This window comes from Hippopotamus amphibius, chromosome 16 (genome assembly GCF_030028045.1).
Source record: "Hippopotamus amphibius kiboko isolate mHipAmp2 chromosome 16, mHipAmp2.hap2, whole genome shotgun sequence".
In the NCBI taxonomy this organism is placed as follows: domain Eukaryota; kingdom Metazoa; phylum Chordata; class Mammalia; order Artiodactyla; family Hippopotamidae; genus Hippopotamus; species Hippopotamus amphibius.
Genome location: NC_080201.1, coordinates 34,499,566 through 34,523,313, shown reverse-complemented (window position 1 = coordinate 34,523,313; position 23,748 = coordinate 34,499,566). Strand labels below are relative to the sequence as shown.

At 55.7% G+C, this 23,748-nt stretch overlaps 1 protein-coding gene across 1 annotated transcript in view; it reads left to right on the top strand.

The window, feature by feature from the left end:
* NKD1 (NKD inhibitor of WNT signaling pathway 1) overlaps positions 1–22,848 on the top strand; it is an 83,922-nt gene extending 61,074 nt beyond the window's left edge. The window contains exons 5-10 of the mRNA XM_057713573.1: positions 10,024–10,130; positions 13,682–13,777; positions 18,554–18,701; positions 19,240–19,324; positions 20,660–20,787; positions 21,583–22,848. Coding sequence (XP_057569556.1) covers positions 10,024–10,130; positions 13,682–13,777; positions 18,554–18,701; positions 19,240–19,324; positions 20,660–20,787; positions 21,583–22,178 — 1,160 coding nt within the window. The 3' untranslated portion in view covers positions 22,179–22,848. The remainder of the gene's footprint in view (positions 1–10,023; positions 10,131–13,681; positions 13,778–18,553; positions 18,702–19,239; positions 19,325–20,659; positions 20,788–21,582) is intronic.
* The last annotated feature ends 900 nt before the right edge of the window (positions 22,849–23,748 follow it).

Here is a 23,748-nt window from a genome sequence, read left to right as displayed (position 1 = left end):
ATAGTCTGGCATGCCATAAGTGCTCAATAAATACAGATCTTCCTTGGCTTATGATAGGGTTACACCCCAGTAAACCCATCGCAAGTTGAAAATATCGTTAGTCGAAGATACATCTCACACATCGAACCTACGAACGTCGAGCATCGTAGCTTAGCTTCGCCCACCTTACGTGAGCCTACACCTGGGCAAAATCATCTGACACACAGCCTGTTTATAATGGTGTTGAATAGCTCATGTCATTTACTGAACACTGTACTGGGAGTGAGAGCCAGAAGGGCTGTCTGGGTACGGGCTGGCTGCAGGTGTGTCGGTTGTTTACCTTCGCGATCGTGCAGCTGGCTGGGAGCCGGGACCCGCCGCTACTGCCCAGCGTCACAAGAGGGGTCCCGCAGCATACCGCCAGCCCGGGAAAAGATCCGGATTTGAAGTTCGAAGTACAGTTTCTACTGACTGTGTATCACTTTTGCACCACGGTAAAGCTGAAAAATTGTCAGTCGGGGACCAACTGTGCTCGCAAGAAGAATGAAGCCAACACCACGAAGTGATTGGAGTCAGGCCCCCAGGCAGGTCCCAGGTGCGCCACTCCAGCCCACCCAGGCTCCAGGTGTAAGAGGTCAACCATTCACAGGGTGCAGAAGCCTTTGAGAGGCCTTCTGTCCTCTTCATTTGTAGTAAGAGATCTGAGGCCCAGAGAGGGGACATGGCCTGTCTGAGGTCACACAGCAGACGGAGAGCCGTCTCTTCGTCCCTCAACGAGTATTTACTGAGTACCTGCTGCAGGTGTGGGGCCCTGGTGGGCCCTGGGTTCCAGCCACGGACAAGGTCGGGCTGTTGGCAAAAAAGGAGGCAGGTAGTGGATAAATAATCCGGGGAGTGAGCACGCAACATTCAGGGAGTGGTGCTCTGCGAAGAGGTAAAACCCAGGGGAGGGTGGTGTGTGAGAGGCCTCCCGGAGGAGGAGACCTTTCAGCGGAGATGCAGGTGCCAGGACGGAGCCACCCTGGAAAGACATGAAGGGCGAGGGGCTGGGAGGAGCGAGTGGAACCCCGGGGCGGGGGGACCGTGGGGTTTCGGGGAGCACAGAAGGCAGGCCCATGTGGCAGCAGGAGACCTGAGGGATGAGGGTGAGGCAGTCGGCCAGGGTGGAGCCACAGGCTTGGGTTTCACACTGCTTTTGAAGAGAAACTGGGAAGTTTGAGGGAGGAGAGTGCCAGATTCTGACTTCCATTTTTACCAGATAATTGTGGCTTCTGGGATGGATGGGTCACTCCAAGGAAGGAAGGAAGCAATGAAAACAGGAGGTGATTGTAGTAGTGCAGGGGAGAGGTGATGGCCTTGGTCTAGCCTGGGGCTGAGGGGCTGGAGAGAAGCCGATGGGTCTGGGGGGGGGTGGGGAGGGGAGAGGGCTGGGAGACGGGAGGTGGGGGAGGAGGCGGGTGAGGGAAGGAAAGGGATCCCGGGTACACCTTAGAGTTTGGGCTTCAGGAACTAAGGAAATGGTGGTGTCACTTATGGGGTGGAGGTTTTGGCAGGTGACAGTCAAGGCTTTTGTTTTTGGATATGTCGGTTTCAAGATGCTTGTTTGACATGCAGGTAGGGATGCTGAGTAGATAGTTAGACACCGAGTCTAGAGTTCAGGGAGCCGTTGGGGGGGAGAGAGAGAGACAGAGACAGAGAGAGAGAGACAGAAAGACAGAAAGAGGGAGGACTTCTCAGGAAGTGGCCACAGACAGCTCCACGGGAGCCCCGGGCGCGGCGCGTCAATCTTCGGGGCTGGCCGGTGGTTCCTGTAAGTCTGGGAGGAAGGGGAGTTCACTGCGGAGCAGCGGGGACCCCCAGACGGAGGGGGCAGGCGGGCCACACCCCGCTGGCTGCTCTCCCTCAGTTCAGAGCCTGTCCTGCCGGCGAGTGTCAGTCGCCCCGACTCTGCTCTACTGCAGTCCCCCCAGAAGCCCGGGCTTCAGCCGTGACAGCAGTTTCTCTCAAGTCTGTTCTTCATAAAAGCTCAGCTTGAACAGTGGAAATTCTGACTTGTGTCAGATACCGAGGAGGCTTTCATAGTTTCAAGTAGCTCGGGGTTAGGTTTTAAAAGTTGAATTTCATCACATGTTTTAACTTGGGCGGGGATGGGGGGAGAGTGGAAGGGACATGATATTTTTAGCCCAAAGAAGCCTTTTTTCCCTTTCCCTCTCCCTGTCCCGGCGTTTCCCCCTCCCTTCCCAACAGATGTTTCGTCTCAATCCTATTCAAACCTCAAAGCAGAGTGGCCATCAACCTTATGCTCTGATGAGAAAAAAAGGCCAGAATGCTATTTGTTGGGAAGATTTTTTTTTTTTCCCTTTCTTCTTTCCCCTCAGTCACAACTGGCCCTTAAATAAAATCTACTTACAGAAAAATGTAACCTGGGGAAGCAGGAGTGAGGAGAAAAAGACCCAGGAAGGGGTAGACACCCGCTGGTGGAAACTGCCGGAAACCAGCTTCGAGAGTACTGCAATGGGTCAATTATATGTTGGTGGTGGTTTTGTTTTTCCTGAAAAGCAAGGGCTCCAAGGGATGGATAGTTAAGTCACGATTCTTTGGGTTCTTTTGGATACTCAGCCCAAACTCGCTTAAGATCCAGCCCATGAAATTGAAAAACCCTGGAGTGGATCTTGCCTAAGAAGGGCTGGTTGGATCCAGGAGCTCAAACCATGTCATCAGAACACACACATATACACACACGTGCGTTCACCCTGCCTCTCTCCCTGCATCATGTCTCCCTCTGCCCTCTGCTAGTCTGCCACTAAGGTGGCCGAGATGCCTACCCCGCTCTGGGTGCTCACATCCTACGAGCTGAGCCATCGCAGATGAAAGAGAGCTCCCAAGTCCATTATTTCTTGCAAAAGTTTGATTCTTACTTTACTGGCCAAGGTAGGTCTAGATTTTGTGGGACCCAAGGTTATCCAATTTGGGGGGGTCTTCTTTAAGAAAAAGAATACATGATTCTCTTTCATAACTATGGACCAGTAATATACAAATACATGTATTTATATATTTCTGTTTACAATATGTTTCCCACAAAACCTAAATAAATGTATCCCCAACTCACCCTCCCCTTAGCTCCATTCCAGAAATGCTTGTGTTCACTCCAATACCATGTCACACAAGGGGACGTGCAGGAAGTGAGAATGGGAAGACAGCATTCTTAACCAATGGAGGATAAAATGCCTAATTTTGAAAGTGTCACAAAACAACCGACTGTGTCAACACATGCCAGCTTGGAAGAGGCCTGTGCAAGCGAGAGGCCAGGAAGCTTAGACTTCGTTAGCTTCCCTGAACTGTCTTTTGCCACTGAGCTAGGACACAGGGCTATCTGGATGAAATAAGCTGGTCAGGTCTGGGTGCTGGCTGCCTCCTGGAAGCTTGGAGTGGCATCAGCCCCCAATAAACCATGTGGATGGAGCTGCGGGAGGGCGGCCCACTAGAGAAAACCCAGATGCTATTATCGGAAGGAGGAGAATGGTTGTGGGACAGGCAGGAACAGGTGTTGACTATTGTCGTGTCACAGAGTGGAGAGGCCCGTGGCTGGGGAGGCAGGAAACTGGGCGTTTACTTCTGTTTCTACACCTTCTGCGTCCAAATCCTGATTGTGCTACTACTCACTGTTGCTTTACTTTGTTGTTGGTGATGATACCCTTCTATACAGTGCGGCAGGCACTGTGCTGTATATTGGAGCTGCAGGAGGAGGATTCAGTTAAATGAGCAATTGTGTAACCAGGGGTCACTGAGCAGGGAAACCTAGCCTAGCCCCGGAAGGTGTGAGGCATGAAGGCGCGCTTCTCAGAGGTGGGGACGTCCAGAGTGAAGACCCAAACGGTGAGCAGGAGTTGCAGAGACAGAAAGAGTGTTCTTGGCAGAGAAAAGCAGCGGGGCTGAGAGACGGCAGCAGGGAAATGGCTCCATCAAGTTTGCTTTGTATGCTTCGTTTCCTCTTGTAAAATGCAAAGGGTCACACAGCCTGCATGGTGTTATTAAGAGGACTGAATGGAACGTGCGTACCCACTAACTTTCCCAGCATTCCCGTACAGCCCGCGGCCATGTGCATCCCTGGAGCCCGAGGAGAGCCTCGTGCAGATAACACAAGAAACCATTTGGCCGGGAATGCACATGTGATATCTTCTCTTCTTACTGGCAGCAGATTTACCCTCCTAATTATATTTGGCATAGGCTAATATTAAAATTCATCTGCATTCCTTCTAACAGCTGCTGTTGGAGGGTTGGGGAGTCAGAAACATCCTGGCAAGCCACGCTGAGCCTAAAATATTTGTGGCAGATCATCTGGATGTGGACCATTGAGAAAGACCTGCGGATACATTAAGGCCAGTGTCCGAACTCCAGCCAGGAAGCTCTGGCTTGTGTTAAATCTTACGCTGTATCAGCTGAGAAGAACTTGCCAGGTAACCAGGCTAAGAGAGGTGTTCGCCACACATTTCAGCTGTAGTAATTTCTAGTCTTTGGTGGGGCTGATTTAATCATGCCATATTTCAAATCTGACTCTTCTTCCGAAGTATAATATCAACCAGGCCTTTCTGGATTGTGTTAAAATAAGCTGGCATTTGCTGATATCATCCAGGGCTTGAATTTTAGCCGACATCTGGGATTCAGGAATAGACCTACCCCTTTTAAGCCACTCCCTTTCCCATGCCAGTTCCCAATCTCAATCACGCCAGAATTCATGCTGTTTGTTATGTAGGTTGCCTTGCGCCCACCTGTGGGGTTTGGTGCAGTGGACCACGCTGGGACGGAATATCTGCTCTGTGCGTGTCTGGTACGTGCTCTGCACTGTGGGCAGCCCAGAGGCAGTAGCCAGCCGGGCCAGGTCTCTCCGAAACTTGCATTCTGGCTGCGTGGAGGTGGCAGGCTCCCGTGAAGCCTTCAGAAGATCCCAGATAGGACTGCAGGCTGAATGGGTTTAGACAGCCTTCTGCTAGCAACCAATGCATTTGTGCAAATTGGAAAAAGGGTCCCCTCCTCGAGACACCTTTCTGCCATCTGTCCAAAAGCTGTCATAAGCAATACACAAATCTAGGATGTCCAGCATGTGAATGGCAGCCCCTAGAGTTGTACTGTGCACGGGCAGCTTCTCAGACCCAGTCTCCCAATGACCCCAAAGGGCCCTGACCCCAAGCCCTGGGGGAGGAGCCCTGGAGCGCTCATCCCGCTCAGGAGGGTGGGGCCTCGGGAGGGTGGGTCTGTTTCATGTCACAGCCCTTCTTCTTCTCACGGTTGGGTGGCGCCAGCTGTCAACAGCGCAGTCTGGGTGGGCTATGCCATCCTGCTCCCTGGGTCACTGCTAAACAGTCCTGAGAACGTGACCATGGCTCTCCCAGCGTGAGGCCCCAAATAAGCCTCGGATGCCTCCCGCTGGGCCCACGGGTGGGTGTGGGGGACCCATGATCAGGGTTGCCCCCATTCAGGTATTTCCTACTCTTCCCGGTACTCAAGCACTCTCTTCTTTCTCTCTCTCGTCCTCCCCCCCTTGTTTTAAACTGTGGGAGGGGAGAGGGAAGAGACTGTCTTTGATCTCAGTGGAGGAAAAAAGTCTGTTCTGTTCAGGCTTTTGGCTAACACAACAAACAGTGTTTAAAATTTAACTTTGCTTAATTAATTAGTAATTCTGTTTAATGCTGTCTGATCTCCCTCCAAAAGGTATTTTGAAGCTTGAGAAGGGAACATCAAAGGGAGCCGGGTGAAGATGGTCAAGTAATGCATTTAATCTGGCAGTTGCTGGGGGTGGAGAGATGCCAGGTTGGGAGCTAATGTGGGACAGAGACATCATCTGGTAAACACAGCCAGCCGGCTGGCTCCTCGTGGCCGTGGCCGTGGTGAGAGGAGGGACAGGGAACAGCTTCCAAAGAGAAGGAGCTCCACATGCTGCCCCAGACTTGTTTGAGCTGAGACTTGATTTTAAGACAGCAGAGTTGACATTCTCTTTCTTCCATGGCTACTGTGTACGGTTAGGCAGGTTGTGGACTGCACAAGGATTTCCAGTCAAGCTGGTGAGCAGCAGGTAAAACCTGCACCCTGCCTTGTCAAGGATGTATCCTCATGGGTGTGCAGAGCTGCACTTACCTAAGGCGCAGTCCACACGCTTTACTGTAAAGGGCCGGGGAAGTACATGTTTTAGGCTTTGTGGGCATTAGAGTCTGTTGCAGCTACTCAACTCTGCTTCGCCACAGACAATGGATGTGAGCGTCTCTGTGTCCCCGTAAAACTTTATTTACAAACACAGGCAGTGGGCTGGCTTTGGCTCACAGGCTGCAGTTTGCCAACCCCTGCTGTAGGTCATCAAGGGTACTTCATAGGCAAGTGAAAGGCTTTGCTTCCTCCTCACTCTGTCCCTTCCTTTCCTTTTTCTCCTGCCCCTTCCTCTGCTTTCTTTTCTGCTTTCAAATTAGCAGTGTTGTTACTGCTGCAACTGAAGAGTGATCAGAGTCCCCCTGAAACTATGCCCCACGAAAGATCACCTCTGGGAAGAAAAAGACTGCTGGGCCGAACAGGAGTAGGAGACAGGGAATGGGCTCAGGCTCTGGTGCTAAAACCCATCCTGACAAAAGTACCGTTCTTCTCTTCTTCAGTCGATTGGACCCGGGCAGCCTGCTGCGTGCCCCATTCACCCTTCTCCCACCTGCCCACGGGCCTGAGGATGGATGCGTGGGGGAGGGTAATTTGTTCTGCACAGGGGTGGCTGGGGCGGCTGGCGGTTTGATGTCGTGTGGTTTCAAAGGGTTCGTATGTGGAGGTAGAAGCAGGGCCCCCAAGTCCCAGCCTGGGCCTCTGGCGTTGGGGTCTGCATGGCTTTCTGATTGATTTTCTGCCACCTCTTCTGGCCACTGGGCAGGGGACAGTGAAAGGGACAAAGGCTTTCTTTGCTGGGGGCAAAGGGGCACTGACTGTCCTTGTCCCTGGCCCCCAGGCCCCAGGGCAGATGGCTCCCAGTCCTGCTACCCACCTGTGTCTGTCCCCATGCTGGGAAGGGGCCCCGGGGGGTGTCCAGGTGGTTTTCTGAGCTGGGGTGCGCTGAAGGATGGGACCCGCTGGTGAAGAAAGGACAAAGCCCTGGTCTCTGGAGTCGACGTACGATGGGGATGAGGGATCGAGAGGGGTGTTCCCCTCCTCCCCGGGGAGAGGAGAAAGGTAGGCAGGAGGGGAGGACCTGAGGGAGGACGGGCTGTCTGGGTGTCAGGGGGAGGGGTGCTCCGGAGAAGGAGAGAGCAGGGACAGAGGTTTCTTTTCTTTGGCTTTTATCAAGTGGAACTTGAAAGGCAACATTGAACCTGAAGGTGGTTTTCTGATAACTTCCCTTTGAACTTGAAGTTTGGTTTCGATAAGCCCGGCCGGCTTGCATCTCCAGCCAGGACCTCTGCAGAGGGAGGCAGCAGCTTTGAAGATGGGGCTGGCCTTTGTTTTTCGTTCTTCTTTTTCTTTATCTTCTTCCCAAGATGGCGGCAGCTCTCGCCCAGCGGCGCACCGATAGATTTGAGATGGAAGGGTCCGGTGGCTCAGGCTGTATGCTTGGCTGTCCTTGGGTCACTGGCCAATCTCCCACCTGACTTCCCTGGGGCTTGGCATCACACCAGAGCAGAACGCCTCCTGGCCCTGGAGGTGCTTGCTTTGGAGGAGCAGGGAGGGCTGGACTTGGTTTCATCTACAACCCCAGGAGTGGCCAGCATCAGTGACCTTCCCCTGACAACCACTCCAGTGAGGAGGTTGCCAAGTGCCCCCACCCTGGAGGTCTCCGAGGAGCCAGATCTTTTCGGTGTATTCTCACTGACCTCATTCTGTGAAACCACCAGGGAGGAGCTGGGGTCCGTGACTGAGACGGGGTCTCTAGCCGGAGCCCCTAGTAGCTCTAGGGAGTTGCTGCTTTGCTGCGGGGGCATGGAGAGCTGGGGGATCCCTGCATCCCGCAGGGTGTGAAGAGAAGGAAGGGGACACCCGGGCATGGCTGCCGCGACTCCCAGACCCGGACAAGAGGGGAGCGGTGAGGCAGCCGGGTCCGTCATTGGCCGCCGTGGCCTTCCTGTCCCCGCCTGTCTGGGCTGTGACTGGAGCACCCGTATCTTTTTCTCCCCCCTCCCTGTCCTGCTCCCCACCCGGGCTGATAGGATGCTTTTGTTGTGTGTCTGTTTGTATCCAAAAGCCTCAGGTACCCACTTCCTGATCCCTAAAAGATTAAATGTGCGGGGACGTCCTTCCCCAGGCTGTTAGTGCTAATGGCTGGACCCTGTGTGCTAGCCCTGGGCTCTTAGCCCTTTCAGTCATAGCTCCTCGAATCCCCACAGGCATTCTCTGATCATCCCCATTTTACAGTTGGGGAAACGGAGACATCTAGAGACGTCACGTGACCTGCCCAGGGCCACACACAGTGTCGGGAGGACCGGGACCCAAGCAGAGACTCACCTCTCCCTGTGCTGGCACCACACCTCCTGATCCAAGCCAGGAACGGCACGGGGTGGTTGAGAGCACGAGCCAGGCCGCTTGGGTTCAAACCCCGGCCCTGCCATTCACTAGGAAAGCACTTAGCCTCTCTGTGCCTCAGTTTTCCCATCTGGAAAGCGGAGCCGATAAGAGTGACTGCCTCACAGGGTTGCCGTGAGGACCGAGTGAGTTGATGAACGGTGTAGTCAGCGCTGTGTGAGGTCACTGCCTCATCTTCACGCACAGAGGCCACCAAGCTGTGAGGGCCCCACGGGAAGTGCTTTGGATAACTGCTGGGCCCACGGGGCCGGAGCGAAGCGGGAGAGCTGGGGCACTTCCCCAGCAGTCACTCCGGGTCCTGGTCTGCGAGGGTGTGTGAGTGTGGTGGGGGGACAAAGGTGGGGGAGAGGCAAAGCCCCCCACCTAGTTTCCTGGCCCAGTGGCCGCCTTTCTCCAGGCTCCTGACTTCCCAAGAAAGTCTACCCATGGTTGGGACCACTGCACGGGCATGTCAGCTGCTCCCATGGCCCTCCTGGGCCACCCCCATTCAAGCATAAGGGGACAGACAGTCCCTCGAGTGGGAGCCAGGCTCCGTTTGCTCCCCTATAAAACAGGATGACAGAATCACTGCCCCAGGGCAGCGGAGGGAATCTAAAGAGAGGAGCCGTGAGGCTCTTCTGGAAAGCACATTCTTGAGCAAACCCAAGTCCCCTATATCAGACAGAGACAGAAGGGGCTGAAGGGGTCTCGTGGGACGTTTGAGATGTGATGGGGCCTCGTGGGCGGGGTCCTCACTCAGGGGTGATGGCTGCTCCCCCGTGCCGCCCTCCTGGTTCCTCTTGGGGGGGGATCATGGGAAAACGATGTGCACGAGCCTCAGGCTTTCACGCCCACCTTCCCACTGCTCCTGGGAGGACACACAAGGGCCGTAGAACCCTCTGCTCAGCACCTTTGGCAGAGGGAGGACCCTGCAGGTGAGCAGAAGCCGAATGAGAGGCCCAGGGTGAGCTGGCGCCTGCAGACACCGTGGTGCGCGTGCCTGCGTGTGTCTGTGTGCTCGCGCACGTGCCCTTCCCCTGCCCAGTGAACTCCCCGTTCCTGACCACCCACCGGTGTGCCACGTGCTGGGCCCAGGCAGGTGGCATCTTTGAGAACATCACAGTGTCCTCATGGAAGGCAGACACTGCAGAGCGTGGCCGTGGTCCAGGGCTCCCTCTGGGGGCTCCTAAAGCACCTCTCTACCCTCACGCACCTGCCCGACATCGCCCTGGGTGGCCTCAGGCTGCCTGTCGGGGCTGCAGAGAACAGAGGCCTGAGAGGCCCACTGGGGTGACCTGAGCGGCCGGCGAGGAGGCACCCTGGGGAGGGGGTCCCCCCGGGACAGCCGTGGGCGTTAACGAGGACAGAGGACAGAGCGATTTGCCTGCAGCAAACCGGCCGGGCAGGATGGGCCCCCGCGCCGTGGTGAGGACATCCTCGGGACAAAGCCACCGTGCGCGTGGTGGCCCCGCAGCCTAGGCTCGGGACCCTCCTCCTCACGCTTTCTCCCTTGCCTCCCCCCAGTGGCCCTGCCTCCCGAGAAGACGGACGGGCTGGCCAGCGGAGATGAGAAGAGAATGGAGAAGACAGGCGAATCCTGCCCGGGCTCCAAGAAGCAGCTGAAATTCGAAGTAAGTTTCCTTTCCTGGCGCTGGACCTGGGTAGAAGGGTTTTCTCTTCTCAGTGCTGCTTTTCGAAGGGGAAAGCTGAGGCCGGTCCGGATGTGATGGCACCTCCCCTAGTGCATGAACAGCCAACCTCTGGGAGGGGTTCCTCCTGCCGCATCTGGGGCTGCCCCAGTTCAATGCCGAGGCCATGGGGACTCACCGCTGCCCTCCCCTCTCAGCTCGGGCCCCTAGCCTCCAACATGGAGCGGGAGCCAGAGGTTGCCCCGGGCTGTGGCCTGGTGGCCTGGGGTAAGGACAGAAGAGTGGACAGGAGGAGATGGCACCCTGGCCCTGGTGATGCTGTTACTGCTTGGGTGACCTCCCTCCTTTCTGGGCCTCGGTTTCCTCGTTGGTGAAAGAAATCTTTGCTTCCAGCTCCCGAAGCTGTCCTGGGGAACACGTGGGGGCTCTTACGTGGGGTGGATGACCAGGAGACCTTGGGCATGTCCCTGACTCTGTCTGGGACTCAGGTGGTCAACACCGAAAGGGACATGCCCTCCCAGAGTGCACAGTTTGTCCTGCCTCCCCAAACCGTATATTAAGCTTCCGTGTACCAAGCACAGGGCCAGGTGCTGAGAGCGAGACCCAGGCCTGCCTGCGGGGAGCTGACCAGCTTCTCTCCGCCCTCCTTTTGCCCTCCCTCCCTCCTCTTCTGTTTCCTGCATGAGAGCACTAGGGCACAGCTCTGGAGCCTGCACACGGGGGTTCAGTTTCCAGCTCTGCCGTTGCCTCACTCGCCTCCCCTGTGAAATGGCAACAGTCACGATATCTATCTTATTGGGATGCTGGAAGCATGATGAGTTAAGGCATCCCATGTGCTCAAAAGGGAGTCCAATACAGAATAAGTACTTTGCTTCTTCCTTCCAACCAATGTTGATTGACACCTGCTGGTACCAGGGAACCCCGCAGTGGACCGGGCATGGTTCCTGCCCTCACAGAGCACAGTGTGGTGAGGGGGACAGATGAGTGACCCAGGCCCAGTAACTGCACCGTCGGTGATCTGATGGGGATCCGGGAGCGTGGAGGGGGTCAGGGAGGTCACCCAAGTCAGGCCGGAGGGGTGCAGAGCGATGGGCATGTTTTTTTTGGCAGTTCCAGACTCTGTGTGGTGCCCGGAGGAGGAGGAGTGTCTGCAGGCGGAGATTGGGGGATGCAAGTGTCTACATTGAGCCTCTGGGCACAGGAGCAGGAGTAGGGAGAGGTGATGCCCGGGGTAGGCTTTGGGATCAGGAGGACACTTCGGGGGCGGAGGGAAGGGCAGGAGCACAGGCCTGGAGGCTCGCCAGCGCCAGCGGGCTGTGTGGGAATGGCAGGCAGCGGTGTGCGGGGAGCGGGGGAGGTGGGGCAGGAAAGAGGGGAAGGCAGGTCGCTGAGGGCCCTGAATGCAGGAGCTGAGGGGGGCAGGCAGCGTCTAGTTGAGGAGCTGGGGTTGCTAGCTTCTTCCCCGGGCCCCCACCCCGGGTCCCTGCGTGTCTTCTGCAGGTGCTTGGCAAAGCCAGCACCAAGCCCAGCGGCAGAGGGAAGGCCCAGACCCGGTCCTCTTCCCAGGAAGTCCAAGTGGGTCGGCTTCCGGAGTGGGGCTGGCTGATGCCTGTGACTCATCCGTGGTCCCCGAGGAGGGCTCACTTGAGAGGTCTGGGGGTGGGGGGACAAGAAGACGCATGTGACAGGGCTCACGGGAAGTGGGGGTAGTTACTTAGCCCGTGCTTCTGAACGTCTAACCTGAGCTGTCTTTGAAGCCAAGCAGAGGGGCTGGGAGAGGGAGTCAGGTAAACACTGTGTGTATGTGTGTGTGTGTGTGTGCGCGCGTGTGTATGCCCGTGCGCGTGTGTGTGCGTGTATGCACATGTGTGCGCGTGCGTGTGTGTGCATGTGTGTGGGGGTGTGCGTGTGCATGTGTGTGCGCATGCGTGTGCATGTGGGGGGTGTGTGTTCACGTGCGTGCGTGTGTGTGTGTGCACATGTGAGGGTCCGGGTGTGGGTGTGCGTGTGGGGGTGTGTGTGCGTGTTGTGTGCGCGCGTGTGTATATGCTGTGTGTGTGCGTGCCCGCAAGTGTGCACCCATGTACAGGTGTGTGTGCAGGGCGAGTGCTGTGCTGCACGACGCGGTGCCTCGGAGAGCGGAGCGGGCACTTGGCAGGTATCAGACGGGCATGTCACAACAGAGGGAAGGCCGACTTTGAACTCAGCGTGGGCTGCTGAGAACTGCTGGAGGGAGCCGGCTCTGAGCTGCGGAAGCCAGGGGCAGGGGCGCCGTGCTGGGGCTCACTCCCGGCTCTCTGTGGGGCTGAGCCTGTCCTCACGCAGAAGGACAGGTGGGCCGAGGCAAGGCGTGGAACAGGATGGTCTGGGGGTGTCTTTGCTTGTTTTCATAGAACTTGCGGATCTTAAAGGTCATTTGTGGATTCTCTTTCCCCAAACGGCCATCCTTTCTGGATCTCTCTGTCTGGTGTCCTGCCAGCCCCTGCATATGGGCCGCCAGTGACGGAGCTCCCCGCTTGCCAGCTCCGACTCCCTGTGGTTGGACACCTTGGGTTGTGGGAGCGATGATGACGACGTCATCGCTATGTTAATCATTCCAACAAAGACAATAGCAGCTACCACCATTAATTGGGGTTTTCTCCGTGCCAAGTGGCTCATGCATTTGTTTCCAGTTCCCTCAAAGCAGACCGTGCGACAGGACTTGGGAGGTGATCCCAGGGACTGGGAAAGGAGGGGCGCCGATGAGCAGGTCACAGGCAGCCTGTCCGCTGGGGCCCCTTGGAGAGCCACTCCGAATGTGCTCAGATGTGTCCCCCGACTTGGCCCCTCCCTATTCAGATTGCCCCTGGACATTCAATCCCTGACTCCTTGAGGCTGCTCTCAGACGGGGAAGCGGGTGCTCGAGGTGGGAGGTCAGGAGCTGCCCACCGCAGCCACAGGGGGATGTGGGGGTGGAGGCGAGGGGACGTGGGACAGGCCAGTTAGTATTCCCAACAATCTTATGAGGTCAATACCGTCGTTTCCTATAATTCATATGAGGGGAAACGGAGGCACAGAGATGAGCAGGGCCATGCCCAAGTTCACGCAGCGATGGAGAGCCAAGCCCGGGCTGGCACCTGGGCTGACTCTCCAGCTCTTAATGCTCCTTCTGTCCTGCCGTCCAGGTCAGGTGGCCACCCTGGGAGTCTTATCACAGATCCCTGAGTTACCCCCGTGTCTTCCAGCAGCTTCTACCCCTGGGTCCAAGCTCATTCTTCCTGAGGCCACAAAGCCTCCCCCCAGAGCGCCCCCCCTCCCCCGCCCGTGTTTCCTTGGCCTTTGAAGACCCAGAGACTCTCAGGCACCTCTCCCCAGGCTGGAGCTCCCCTGCCCGGCTTGGTCTGTCTCCTGGGGCCGTCACATCTTGGGCATCACGCTTTTCTTCACGCAGGGTCTGGGGAGGCCGTGTGGAGGTGGCAGCCCCACGACGTGGCCTCTGGGTGTTCGGCCGCCGGGTGACCAGCCGTATTTGTGTGTTGTCTGTTTGCGTCCAGGAGCTGCAGTGTGACGTGTCTGTGGAGGAGGACAGCCGGCAGGAGTGGACCTTCACCCTGTACGACTTTGACAACAACGGCAAGGTCACCCGCGAGGTGAGTGCACCTGCCTGGCCTCCCGCCGGGCCGCGCCCTCGGGCAGAGGACTGGTCATCGTGAGCCCGCCACTGCCGCCCCATCTCCTTCTCCCAAGAGCAGGGGGGGAGGGCAGGAGTGAGGCTGCTGGGAGCTTACCGAGACCTAGCGTGGGGAGAGGTGACAGAGAGGAAGGGCCGCCAGGCTGCTCTCAGCCAAGGCACCATTCCTCCTGGGGAAACGACAAGAGGCAGGCGCAGAGCCCAGGCCTCTCTAGAGGAGGACCGGGGCCCCAGCTGGGTCCTGTCCTGCCTCCTTCTCTCTCTGGCCCCGGAGCTCTGAGATCACCCCAGGCCACTCCTCACCTCGGCCAGTCTGCCCAGGAGCTGGGGTGGGCTGGGCACACCAAGGCCGGGCAGTGCCTCCCTCCACCCATGCAGGGTCCCGCCGGCGGCTCTGTTTCAAGCCTGTTCCTCCTCACCCTGCCCCCACGAGCCTGTGTCTCTCTCCCCTCAAACCTCCCCCACAGCTCTTTCCTCCCTGGGTTCCTCGTGCCTTGCTCCATGCCTGGGTCTGCACATGGAGCCCCTACTGTGTGCGTCTCCTATGCGCTGGCTGCACAGTAGGGAACAGCGCAGACGCAGTTTCCAGCCGTGCAGCACTGACAGTCTGCTGAGGGAGGCAGAGCCCAGACAGTCATGAGATCATTGTAAGCTGTGACGTGTTCAGTGACGGAAATCAACAGCGTGGTGTGACCGAGATGGTCAGGAGTGTTCAGGGAAACCTCCTGGAGGAGGTGACATGGGCGCAGAGCCGTTGCAGGGCCCTGGGCTGGGGAGAGTGAGAGCGCTCAGGGTATTTAAGGGACCAGAGGAGACTGGTATGGTGGCTGCTTATCTGGAGAGACAGGGCTGCAGCCAGGAGCCAGCAGGACGGGCCATGCAGGGCTTCAGAGGCCCCAGCCAGCAACCTGCCTTTCATTCCAGGTGTTATGGGAAGCCAGGGGAGGGCTGGTTTCAGCTGGCGAGTGATGTGATCTGAATTATTGCTGACTGTTGCTGCTTCTCTTTTGCCTGGGCCTTGGTATCATCCCCCTGCCCCCTTACTGCCTTTTCTGTCCTGTTTCTCTCTGACATCTTTCTCCCTCCCCAGGAGGCCCTGGTGTTCAGGTGTGCGACCTGTAACAGATCTGCATAGAGGTCTGAGATGAGCATGGCTGGCTCCACGCCCACCTCTTGCCCGCCCAGCAAGTGAGGGCCTCAGGGTGTTCCCAGGGAGAATTGAAGCTTTGCTATCTTATCTGCCTGTCTGGGTTCAGGGCTCAGTATTTTCTTCTCTGTAGATAGTGCAGGAAAAGCTGCCAGAGGGGAGACCTGGGTGAAAAAAGGCCTCTTCCTCAGTCTGCAGTTTAGGAGATGTTAGAACAGGTTGGAGGAAGAAATTGTGAGTGAATGAATTTTAATCATTCAGGACTCTTTGGGGGCATCAGTGACAGAATCCCAGCACAAACTACCATAAGAAGGAAAAAAAAAGAAAGAAAAGAAAAAGGACTATACTGGCTCATGTAACTGAAATGTCAGTCCATGGGCACTGACTTCAGGCATGGCTGGATCCAGAAGCTCAGTGTCTTCAGGACTAGCTGTTCTTCACGGTTCTCTTTCCTCTGTGTTCCTTTATTATCAGGCAGGCTCTCCCCTTGGCAGTAGCAAGATAATGACTGATAGTTTCAATCTATGTCCTATGCTGTCTGCAACCCACCCCCTCCCCACATTCAGAATGTCAAGTGGAGTTCCAGAACTGAATCTCACTGGCATTGATTGAGTCACATGTCTGGTCCTGAACCAGTCATTTTTGCCATAAGTTTGTGATGCTTTTTAATGGCCGACTCTGGGTCCATGTGCTCATTCTGGAGTCAGGGGAAAGTTATTTGACACGAGTCACATAACTCATGGGAGGGGAAAATGGAAGGGGAGGTGGATTTGGCTTACAAAATAAAATCAAAGTGCTGTTATCAGGGGAAGGGGGGATGGATTCTAGGGAGGCAAAGTCCCCAGAGGGGCCTGGGTGTTTGGGAAGCAGCAGAGACCCTTCCTGGTTTGGGTCCCCAGGGAGATGGGGGATGGTTTAGGTGAGACCCCCTAAGTGCCCTCCAGCTGTGATGTTTTATGTGGGGCTCTATCGTTTTTCCAGAGTGAGGAGCCCCTGTTACCCCCCACCCCTGGCACCCCGACCCCTTCCCCAGCCTGTGTGGGAACGGAGTCATCATCTTCACAGGGGAGCACATTGCAGGCTTGAGGCCTGGGTAAGGGAACTGAATTGGGGTGGCAATTCAGGGGGGCTGCCAGGCTGGGCTCCTCAGGGGTGTGGTGGCCTCTTCGCTCTTCTGACACATGCATGGCCAAGAAGACTCAGCCCCTGGTAGTCGTCCTCTTCCTTTCTAGTTCAGAAGAGGCCAAGGGAGCCTCAGGAGCTGACTGTAAAAGGGTTTGCCCCCCCACCACGGAGGCCTTACAGAAACCACGCAGGCAGACACTGCTTTCTGACTCTTCGTTCTTGCTAACAAGAGGAATCCTAAGGAAGTGAGGATTTCCAAGGAGGGTTCCCCAGCCCGGCCCCGGGGAGAGCCTTCCCTGATGTCTTCCTCCCTCCAAGCAGCAAGGAGGTTGACTTCCAGTCCAGGGAAGACCCAGCCTGGTGTTTCCCCTGGTCTATTTTTAGCCCCAAAGCCACTCCTCAAATCTGGCTATAAATACTGTTCCCCTCCACACTCTCTGGCTGTCAGCACGTATGTGCCTGTGTGCTGGGGCAGACGGGCTCCCACTTCACTGCAACCACAGCCTACAGCTTCCCAACTCAGAAGAAAGATCCTGTTCATCCTTCAGGTGTTCACTTGTACAACATTTACAGGCACCTATTCCTCTCTGTGCTGGACCCTGTGCAGTCAACGGGGTTTTCCAGCTGGGATTGACAAAGCACACTTGTTCCTTGACCCTGAATCAGCTAGGACCCTTGGGGATCACACACCAGGGCTCCAGGCCTGCTATGTGATGCTTAGTTGATGATGTTGGTGGACCTAAGATGGTGAGAGAGACTGGGCAGTCACAGTGGCTCAGAGCAGCTCAAGGGAAAGAGAAGGGGGAAGAGGCGCCCTCCGTGGGCCTTGCCAAAAGAGCTGGGATCCCCAGCGAGCCAGCAAGTGAGTGGCCAGAGCCCAACTTTCACACTGGCAGCCCCCACCATCCCAGTCTAGCCCCCAGATGTTCTGGCCCAGCACAGGCAGCAAAAGCAAAAATAGATGAATTGGACTACATTGAAATTAAAAACTTCTGTGCATCAAAGGACACAATCAGCAGTGTGAAAGGCAACCTACAGAATAGGAGAAAATATCTGCAAGTCAAGTGGCTGAGAAGGGATTAATATCCAGAATATATAAAGAGCTCCTACAACTCAACAACAGAACAAACAACTCGATTAAAAAATGGGCAAAGACTAACTAGACGTTTCTTCAAAGAAGATCTACAGATAGCCAGTAAGCACATGAAAAGATGTTCAATGTCACTCATCATCAGGGAAATGCAGATCAAAACCACAATGAGATAGTACCTCACCCTATCAGAATGGCTGTTATCAAAAGGGCAAAAAAAACAAGTGTTGGTGAGGATGTGGAGAAAAGGGAACCCTTATGCACTGTTGAAGGGATTGTAAATTGGTTCAACCACTATAGAAAGTAGTATGGAGGTTCCTCAAAAAATTGAATATAGAATTACCATGTGACCCAGAAATTCCATTTCTGGGTATATACCCCAAGGAAGTGAAAGCAGATTCTCTAAGAGATACTTAGATGTTCACAGCAGCATCATTCACAATAGCCAAGAGGTGGAAGCAACCCAAGTGTCCATTGATAGGTGAATGGATAGGCAAAATGTGGCATATCCACACAATGGAATATTACTCAGCCTTAAAAAGGAAGGAAGTTCTGACGCATGCTACAACAGGGATGAAACTTGAGGGCATTACACTAAGTGAAAGAAGCCAGTCACAAAAGACAGATACTGTATGATTTCTAGAGGTTATCTAGGAGGTACCTAGAGGTAGTCAGATTCATAGAGACAGCAATAAACTGGGGGTTGCTGGGGGCATTGGGGAATAAGTTGAAAAAAATTAAATGAGTTGCCTTTGATCATCACTATGAAAGATGCTGAAGATTTAACAAGAGATTTTGGATTTCTGCCTTCTCTGGGATGACCCTCAGCCTGCATTGCCACATGACAAGTCAGCTGAGCTGGGTTGCTGCCACCTCCTGTGGGTGGGGACAGCACCCCAGTTGGCCCCAGCAATCCTGGTCATCCATCCCCCTACCTGCATGGCCATGGCAGTGCTTGGTGTCACCTCTGCCTAAGTTTACCTGTTAGACAGAGCCCAGCATAAGAGCTTTCTCTGGTGCCTAGGAGATGGCTGAAGATTGCAGGACAGCCTGGAAGTCTGGGGGACGTAGCATTCCCAGGGCAACTCTCCACCCGTGAGGGATGGAGTTTTCTGAAGCGGCTTCCACACAGTCCCTCTGAGGGCCCTGGTGCCCCTGAGCCCTGCTGCCCATGGCCCTTCCTGCACATTCAGGTCACTCACCCTCTCTCTCCTTCACTCTTGCTTTCCGTCCAGGTGAACCTCTGCCTCAAGGCTGGGCTTTGGGGGAACCAGGGAGGTATTGGCCTTTCAGATTCCCGAGAAGGGATTTCAGCATCCCTCTGATTCCTGTATCTTAAATGCACGTGGGTCTCTGCTTCCCTCCCCGTCCAGGACATCACCAGTCTGCTGCACACTATCTACGAGGTGGTCGATTCCTCTGTCAACCACTCCCCGACGTCAAGCAAGACACTGCGGGTGAAGCTCACTGTGGCCCCCGATGGGAGCCAGGGCAAGAAGGGCATCCTTCTCAACCACCCTGGTGAGGGCTGGAGGGCCATGCCGGCCAGGGGGGTCGGTGGACTCCCAGCTCTCAGGGAGGATCAGAGCCCCACCTGGGAGGAGTGGGAGGGAGTCCTGGGGCCTTTCCTGCGAGCTGCTCTGTGGACAGGTGGGATCTGAGCGGGTCCTTGAAGAAGCAGGGTTTGGATAGGGAAGGAATTCCAGGTGGAAGGCCCTGCCTTAGCAAAGCGCTGGAGGTGGGCCTGGGCGTGGCAAGCAGCTGCGGTGAAGGCGTGTGTGGTGGGGAGTGTGGATGGGTGGGGCCTCGAAGGCAGCTAAGGAGTCTGGGGAGGAGGTGAGTCTGGGAAGGAGGTGAGTCTGGGGGAGGAGTTAGGTGGGGCAGGTAGCTGTGAGACCCCTCTATTTAGCGCTGGCTTGGAGAACCATCCCACAGAGTCATCGCGAAGATGCCACAGGCCAGTTTTCAAGGGCTGTGTGCCAGCAGCCTGGGCAGGGCTGGGAAGCTGGTGGGCACAGGGACAAGTTGCTCACTGAAATGTTTTTCTGGCGGGACTCAGATCTGCAGAGCGCCAGGCCCAGAACGGAGACCAAGCCCGCCGAGGAGCTGCGAAGCTGGGAGAAGAAGCAGCGGGCCCTCCTCAGGTACTGCGAACACGGGTCGAGCCGGCCCAGTGCTTGTGAGCACCAGCTGTGTACCTGCCTCTAAGGGATTACAAGCAGGAGGCTGCAGGCTACATTCTTCCCTGGGGGGGTTGGGGAGGCAGTGATTTCAGAGGACTGGTTCACAAATCAAACTCAGTTTTCCAAAATAGCTAAATGTAGGTCCACACTGCTTCATCCAAAATGCACTGGGCCAGATTTGTTTTGGAATTTGCCATTTGTTGAACTTTAGAAAGGTGCTCCCAGTGTAGTCCTATTTGGGATCTGAGTGGCACCCCAGGACTTAGTACCTAGATAGTTCTGCAGGGACACGTATAAATATTCATGTGAAGTGAGATCAAGAGTACGGCTACCTTCACATCTGTTTAGAGCAAGCTTGGCTGCCAAATGGGTTACGGAAAATCTTTGTTTTCAGGCGTTGTGGATTTCAGAATTGTGGATATGGAGTTGTAAGGCTGCAATTATCTTTCACCTGTTGTTTTTCTGTAACTGCAAGGAAGGACGTGAAGAGAGGGAGGGACGTGAAGAGAGGGAGGGACGTGAAGAGAGGGAGGGACGAAAAGAGAGAGACTGGGTAAAGAAAAGTGCTGAGTAAACAGCAATATAAAGTAACAGTAATGTGGGAGGCGTGAGGATGTGTCAGTGTCTACTGTGAACATGGAGAGGAAGTGACTGCCATTTGAGAAGCACTAGCACAGGGGAAAGAGAAAAGGTGGTCCAAGCAGCACGGTGTGGGGAGAGGGCTAGGAATCAGGGGCGCCCAGGCTGGCTACAGATGTGGGGGGGCAGGGAGGAGGCACGGGAGTGTGGGCAGATCACAGAGGCCCTTAACGGGGAGGGGCGGGGAGCCCAGAACCCTGCAGTGGGAGAAAGGTCACCTCTCTCCCCTGCGCCCTGTACCTCGCCTTACACACACACTGGGAAGGCCCATTCTGGGCTTTGGGCAGGTATGGCGTCTACGGGCCTCGACTCCGGTGGTTTGGCAGCGTCTCGTCTCCCTGTCCCCTGGGGAGCCAGGCGTCTGGGGACACGTGGTTCGAAGCCTGGCTCTGAAGCATCCTTAAGTTTTGACCAGTTACCCTCCCCTTTGCTTTGGGCCTGTTCAAAGTATAGTCCCTATCCAGGCCCAGGGAGGCCCGGCAGGGGAGGAAAAGGAGGGACAGAGTGCCAAGGGGGTCCCTCCCTCCCCCCGCTCCCAACCCAGATGGAAATGAACAGAGGGTCCAGGAGGGCTTGTCCTGGTGGCTTCCTGGGAGCCCGCGGGACCGCTCCCACCTTGAGGCCAGGGCCCACCCTCTCGCTTGCCTTCCCGGACAGGTTCCAGGGGGACAGCCGTCTGGAGCAGTCCGGCTGCTACCACCATTGCGTGGATGAGAACATTGAGAGGAGAAACCACTACTTAGATCTCGCCGGGATAGAAAACTACACGTCCCAGTTTGGGCCTGGTAAGGGAGCTCCTTTACTGGCCAGGGCGGCCAGGGCGGCCAGGGGAGGGCGTGGCTGGGTGGCGAGTGGGCTAGGCGGGGGGTTCACTGGTCCCCTGGGCTGGGGGAAGGCATAGCTTTTACCGGACAGATTACAGAGTCTTCTTGGAGGAGACGACATTCAAAACATTTAGACTATTAAAGTAAAACATGCACGAAGTTGAACAAGATCAAGTGCTATCTGAGGGCTTATAATACAATGAAAACAGTTCTGTGCTGCCCCTCGACCCACCCCCTCTCTTCCAGTGAGGACCTTGGGCTTCTTTAAGCAAAACACTGCTCTGTCTTTTTCAGCTCCTGATATCTTAGCGCTTGCTAAGATAGATGAAGACACAGTCCACTTAGTTTCACTCCCCTCAACGCCCTTCTCCCCTTCCCCCTGTGTTTCATTCCTCTCTGGGTCACCTCTGTAAGTGAAAGAACGTGCTTGTAGATTTCCTTCGTGCTCCAGTGACCCTAGACAGTTAACCGTGTCTCTGTCTCCTCTCTTTCCAAGCTCTCAGAAGGAGAATTAATTATTTTTAAAGACCTAACAAAGAAAGTTTTTCCCACTTAGCAGATGGCAGAGTTCCATTCCAAAAAAGTTTCCTCCAAGGAAGGGAAGGGGAGGGTGGGGGTGGGGCAGGGGGCGGCTCTGATAAGGAACAGCTGCCTCTATCAGTCTGGGAGAACCGGGGCCGTGGGTGGTTCCTGGGGCACCCTGCGACACCAGCACACAGTAGGTGCTCATCAAACGTCTGTCGAATTGGTTCCTAGGCTCCCCATCAGTGGCCCAGAAGTCAGAACTGCCCCCCCGCGCCTCCAACCCCACTCGATCTCGCTCCCACGAGCCAGAAGCCATCCACGTCCCACACCGAAGGCCCCCCGGCGCCGACCCCGGCTCCTTCCACTTTCTGGACGCCCCTTTCGCCAAGGTCTCGGAGGTCCAGCAGCGGCTCCGGGGCGGCACCCAGGACGGGAGCAAGCACTTTGTGAGGTCCCCCAGGGCCCAGGGCAAGAGCGTGGGTGTGGGCCACGTGGCCAGAGGGGCAAGAAGCAAACCCCCCCCCGTGGGACCCGCCGTCCCTGCGGGGTCCCCATCCGCCCAGCTGGCTGCCGGCCCGGCCCTCCTCCCCACTCTGGCGCCCCTCGGGCACAAGAAGCACAAGCACCGCGCCAAGGAGAGCCAGCAGGGGTGCCGGGGCCTGCAGGCGCCGCTGGCCGTGGGCGGCACCGTCGTGGGGCGGGACCACGTGAGGGAGCTGCCCGCCGTGGTGGTGTACGAGAGCCAGGCCGGCCAGGCGGTCCAGAGACACGAGCATCACCACCACCACGAGCACCACCACCATTACCACCACTTCTACCAGACATAGAGCCCCGGCCTGCCCCACCCCCACCATATGAAGGACCCCCCTCCCCCCGGCCCCCAAGGCATTATTATTCTATTAATTATTGTTATTATGACGATTATTGTTTATTAATAATTATTGTTACTCCACTAATATTCAGCTAGCCTCCATGTAGAAGATATATGGAAACACAGAACTAAACTTTTATTTATATGTTGTGGGGACTGCGTAACTTACCCAAGAAACGACTCTGGGTTTGGAAGTGGCCTGTAGCGGCAGAGGCTCCCTGGGGCTCCGGAGCTGCGGTGCCAACGCAGGCCATCCTACACCCTTCCCAGCCCAGGGCGAGCCCTCGGCCAGAACTCTGCCCCATCCCAGTCTCTTCCAGGAGAACACCCTTACCTGGCCCAGCTTCCAGAGATCCTCGAAATCTCTGAGAAGATAAACAGCTGCTACCTCTTAGTATGATTCTGATTTTATTTTGCCCTTAACTGATTGTAATGTGCTACAAGGGATTTCAGCGGACTGCGCGACCTTCCCAGCTGTTGTGTTTTTACGTCCCAACCTAGAAACCTTAGCTGTCCTTTCTGGAGTTCTCTTCCAGCCCTTTCCAGTGGGATCACGCCCCTGCCCCAAACCAGCCCCATCATTTCTGCCATGTGCAACATGAAAATACATTGCTCTTTTTTCTCTCCTCCTCCTCTCTTCTTTAGAAAGATACACACACGTATTTAAAGACTGCCCCTGAAACCAGCCTTCTCGTTTTGGAAACCTCCGGAGAGGGAACCAACCGCATAAACAAGTGTGGTTTTCCAAGATCGGGCAATTGTGTGTTGTTGGTTGTGATAGAAAATGTGGAAACCTCGTGTCCTACCATTGGCAAATATATACCTACCTATGTGGTTCTCTGACAGAGCTTTCTGTATCTGTAGATAGATGTCATCTGTCCATTTCTATGTATCTTTCTATAAATATACGCTCTCAGGTACCTTTTCTGGTGTGCAGAAATTGGTGCTTTGCTTCTCAAGACACATCCAGAGCCCAGATGTGACCCCGCATGCCTCCCGTTGGGGCCACTGTTCATGAGATCCCAGCAGCCACCTGCCTCTCATCAGGGATCCTTTCTCGAGGTTTGGGATCTGGCAGATTTGGGAGAGGACTGTTGGAGTACAGAAACGTGGCGGGAAATGGGGGACAGTGGCCAGCGTTGGGCCCCTGGAGCAGTGCCCTCTGCAGAGCAGTTTTGTTTGATTGAGACCCGGGGAGGCCGGGAAAAGGACACCTGCCAGCTAGTCAGGGACTCCGTGAAAAAGTGATGACGTTCTAATTGGGTAATGGGGCGAGTTGAATAAAGGGACTATTTACAAAGGCTGGGCAAAGCCTCCTGAAAGAGTGAAAGATCCTGCAGTGGCACTGTGGGTGCCATTCCCAGCCCCGGAGGGGAGGGCGTTGGGAGGGAGTCATCCTCAGCACACGGAGGGGTGGGGGAAGGAGCCGTGACCTTCACTTGAAGGCTGCAGCCAGCCTGTGGGGACCCTCCAGGGAAATGACTTCCTGACCTCACTCTCCTGCCCGCCTGTATCCTGCTGAGGCC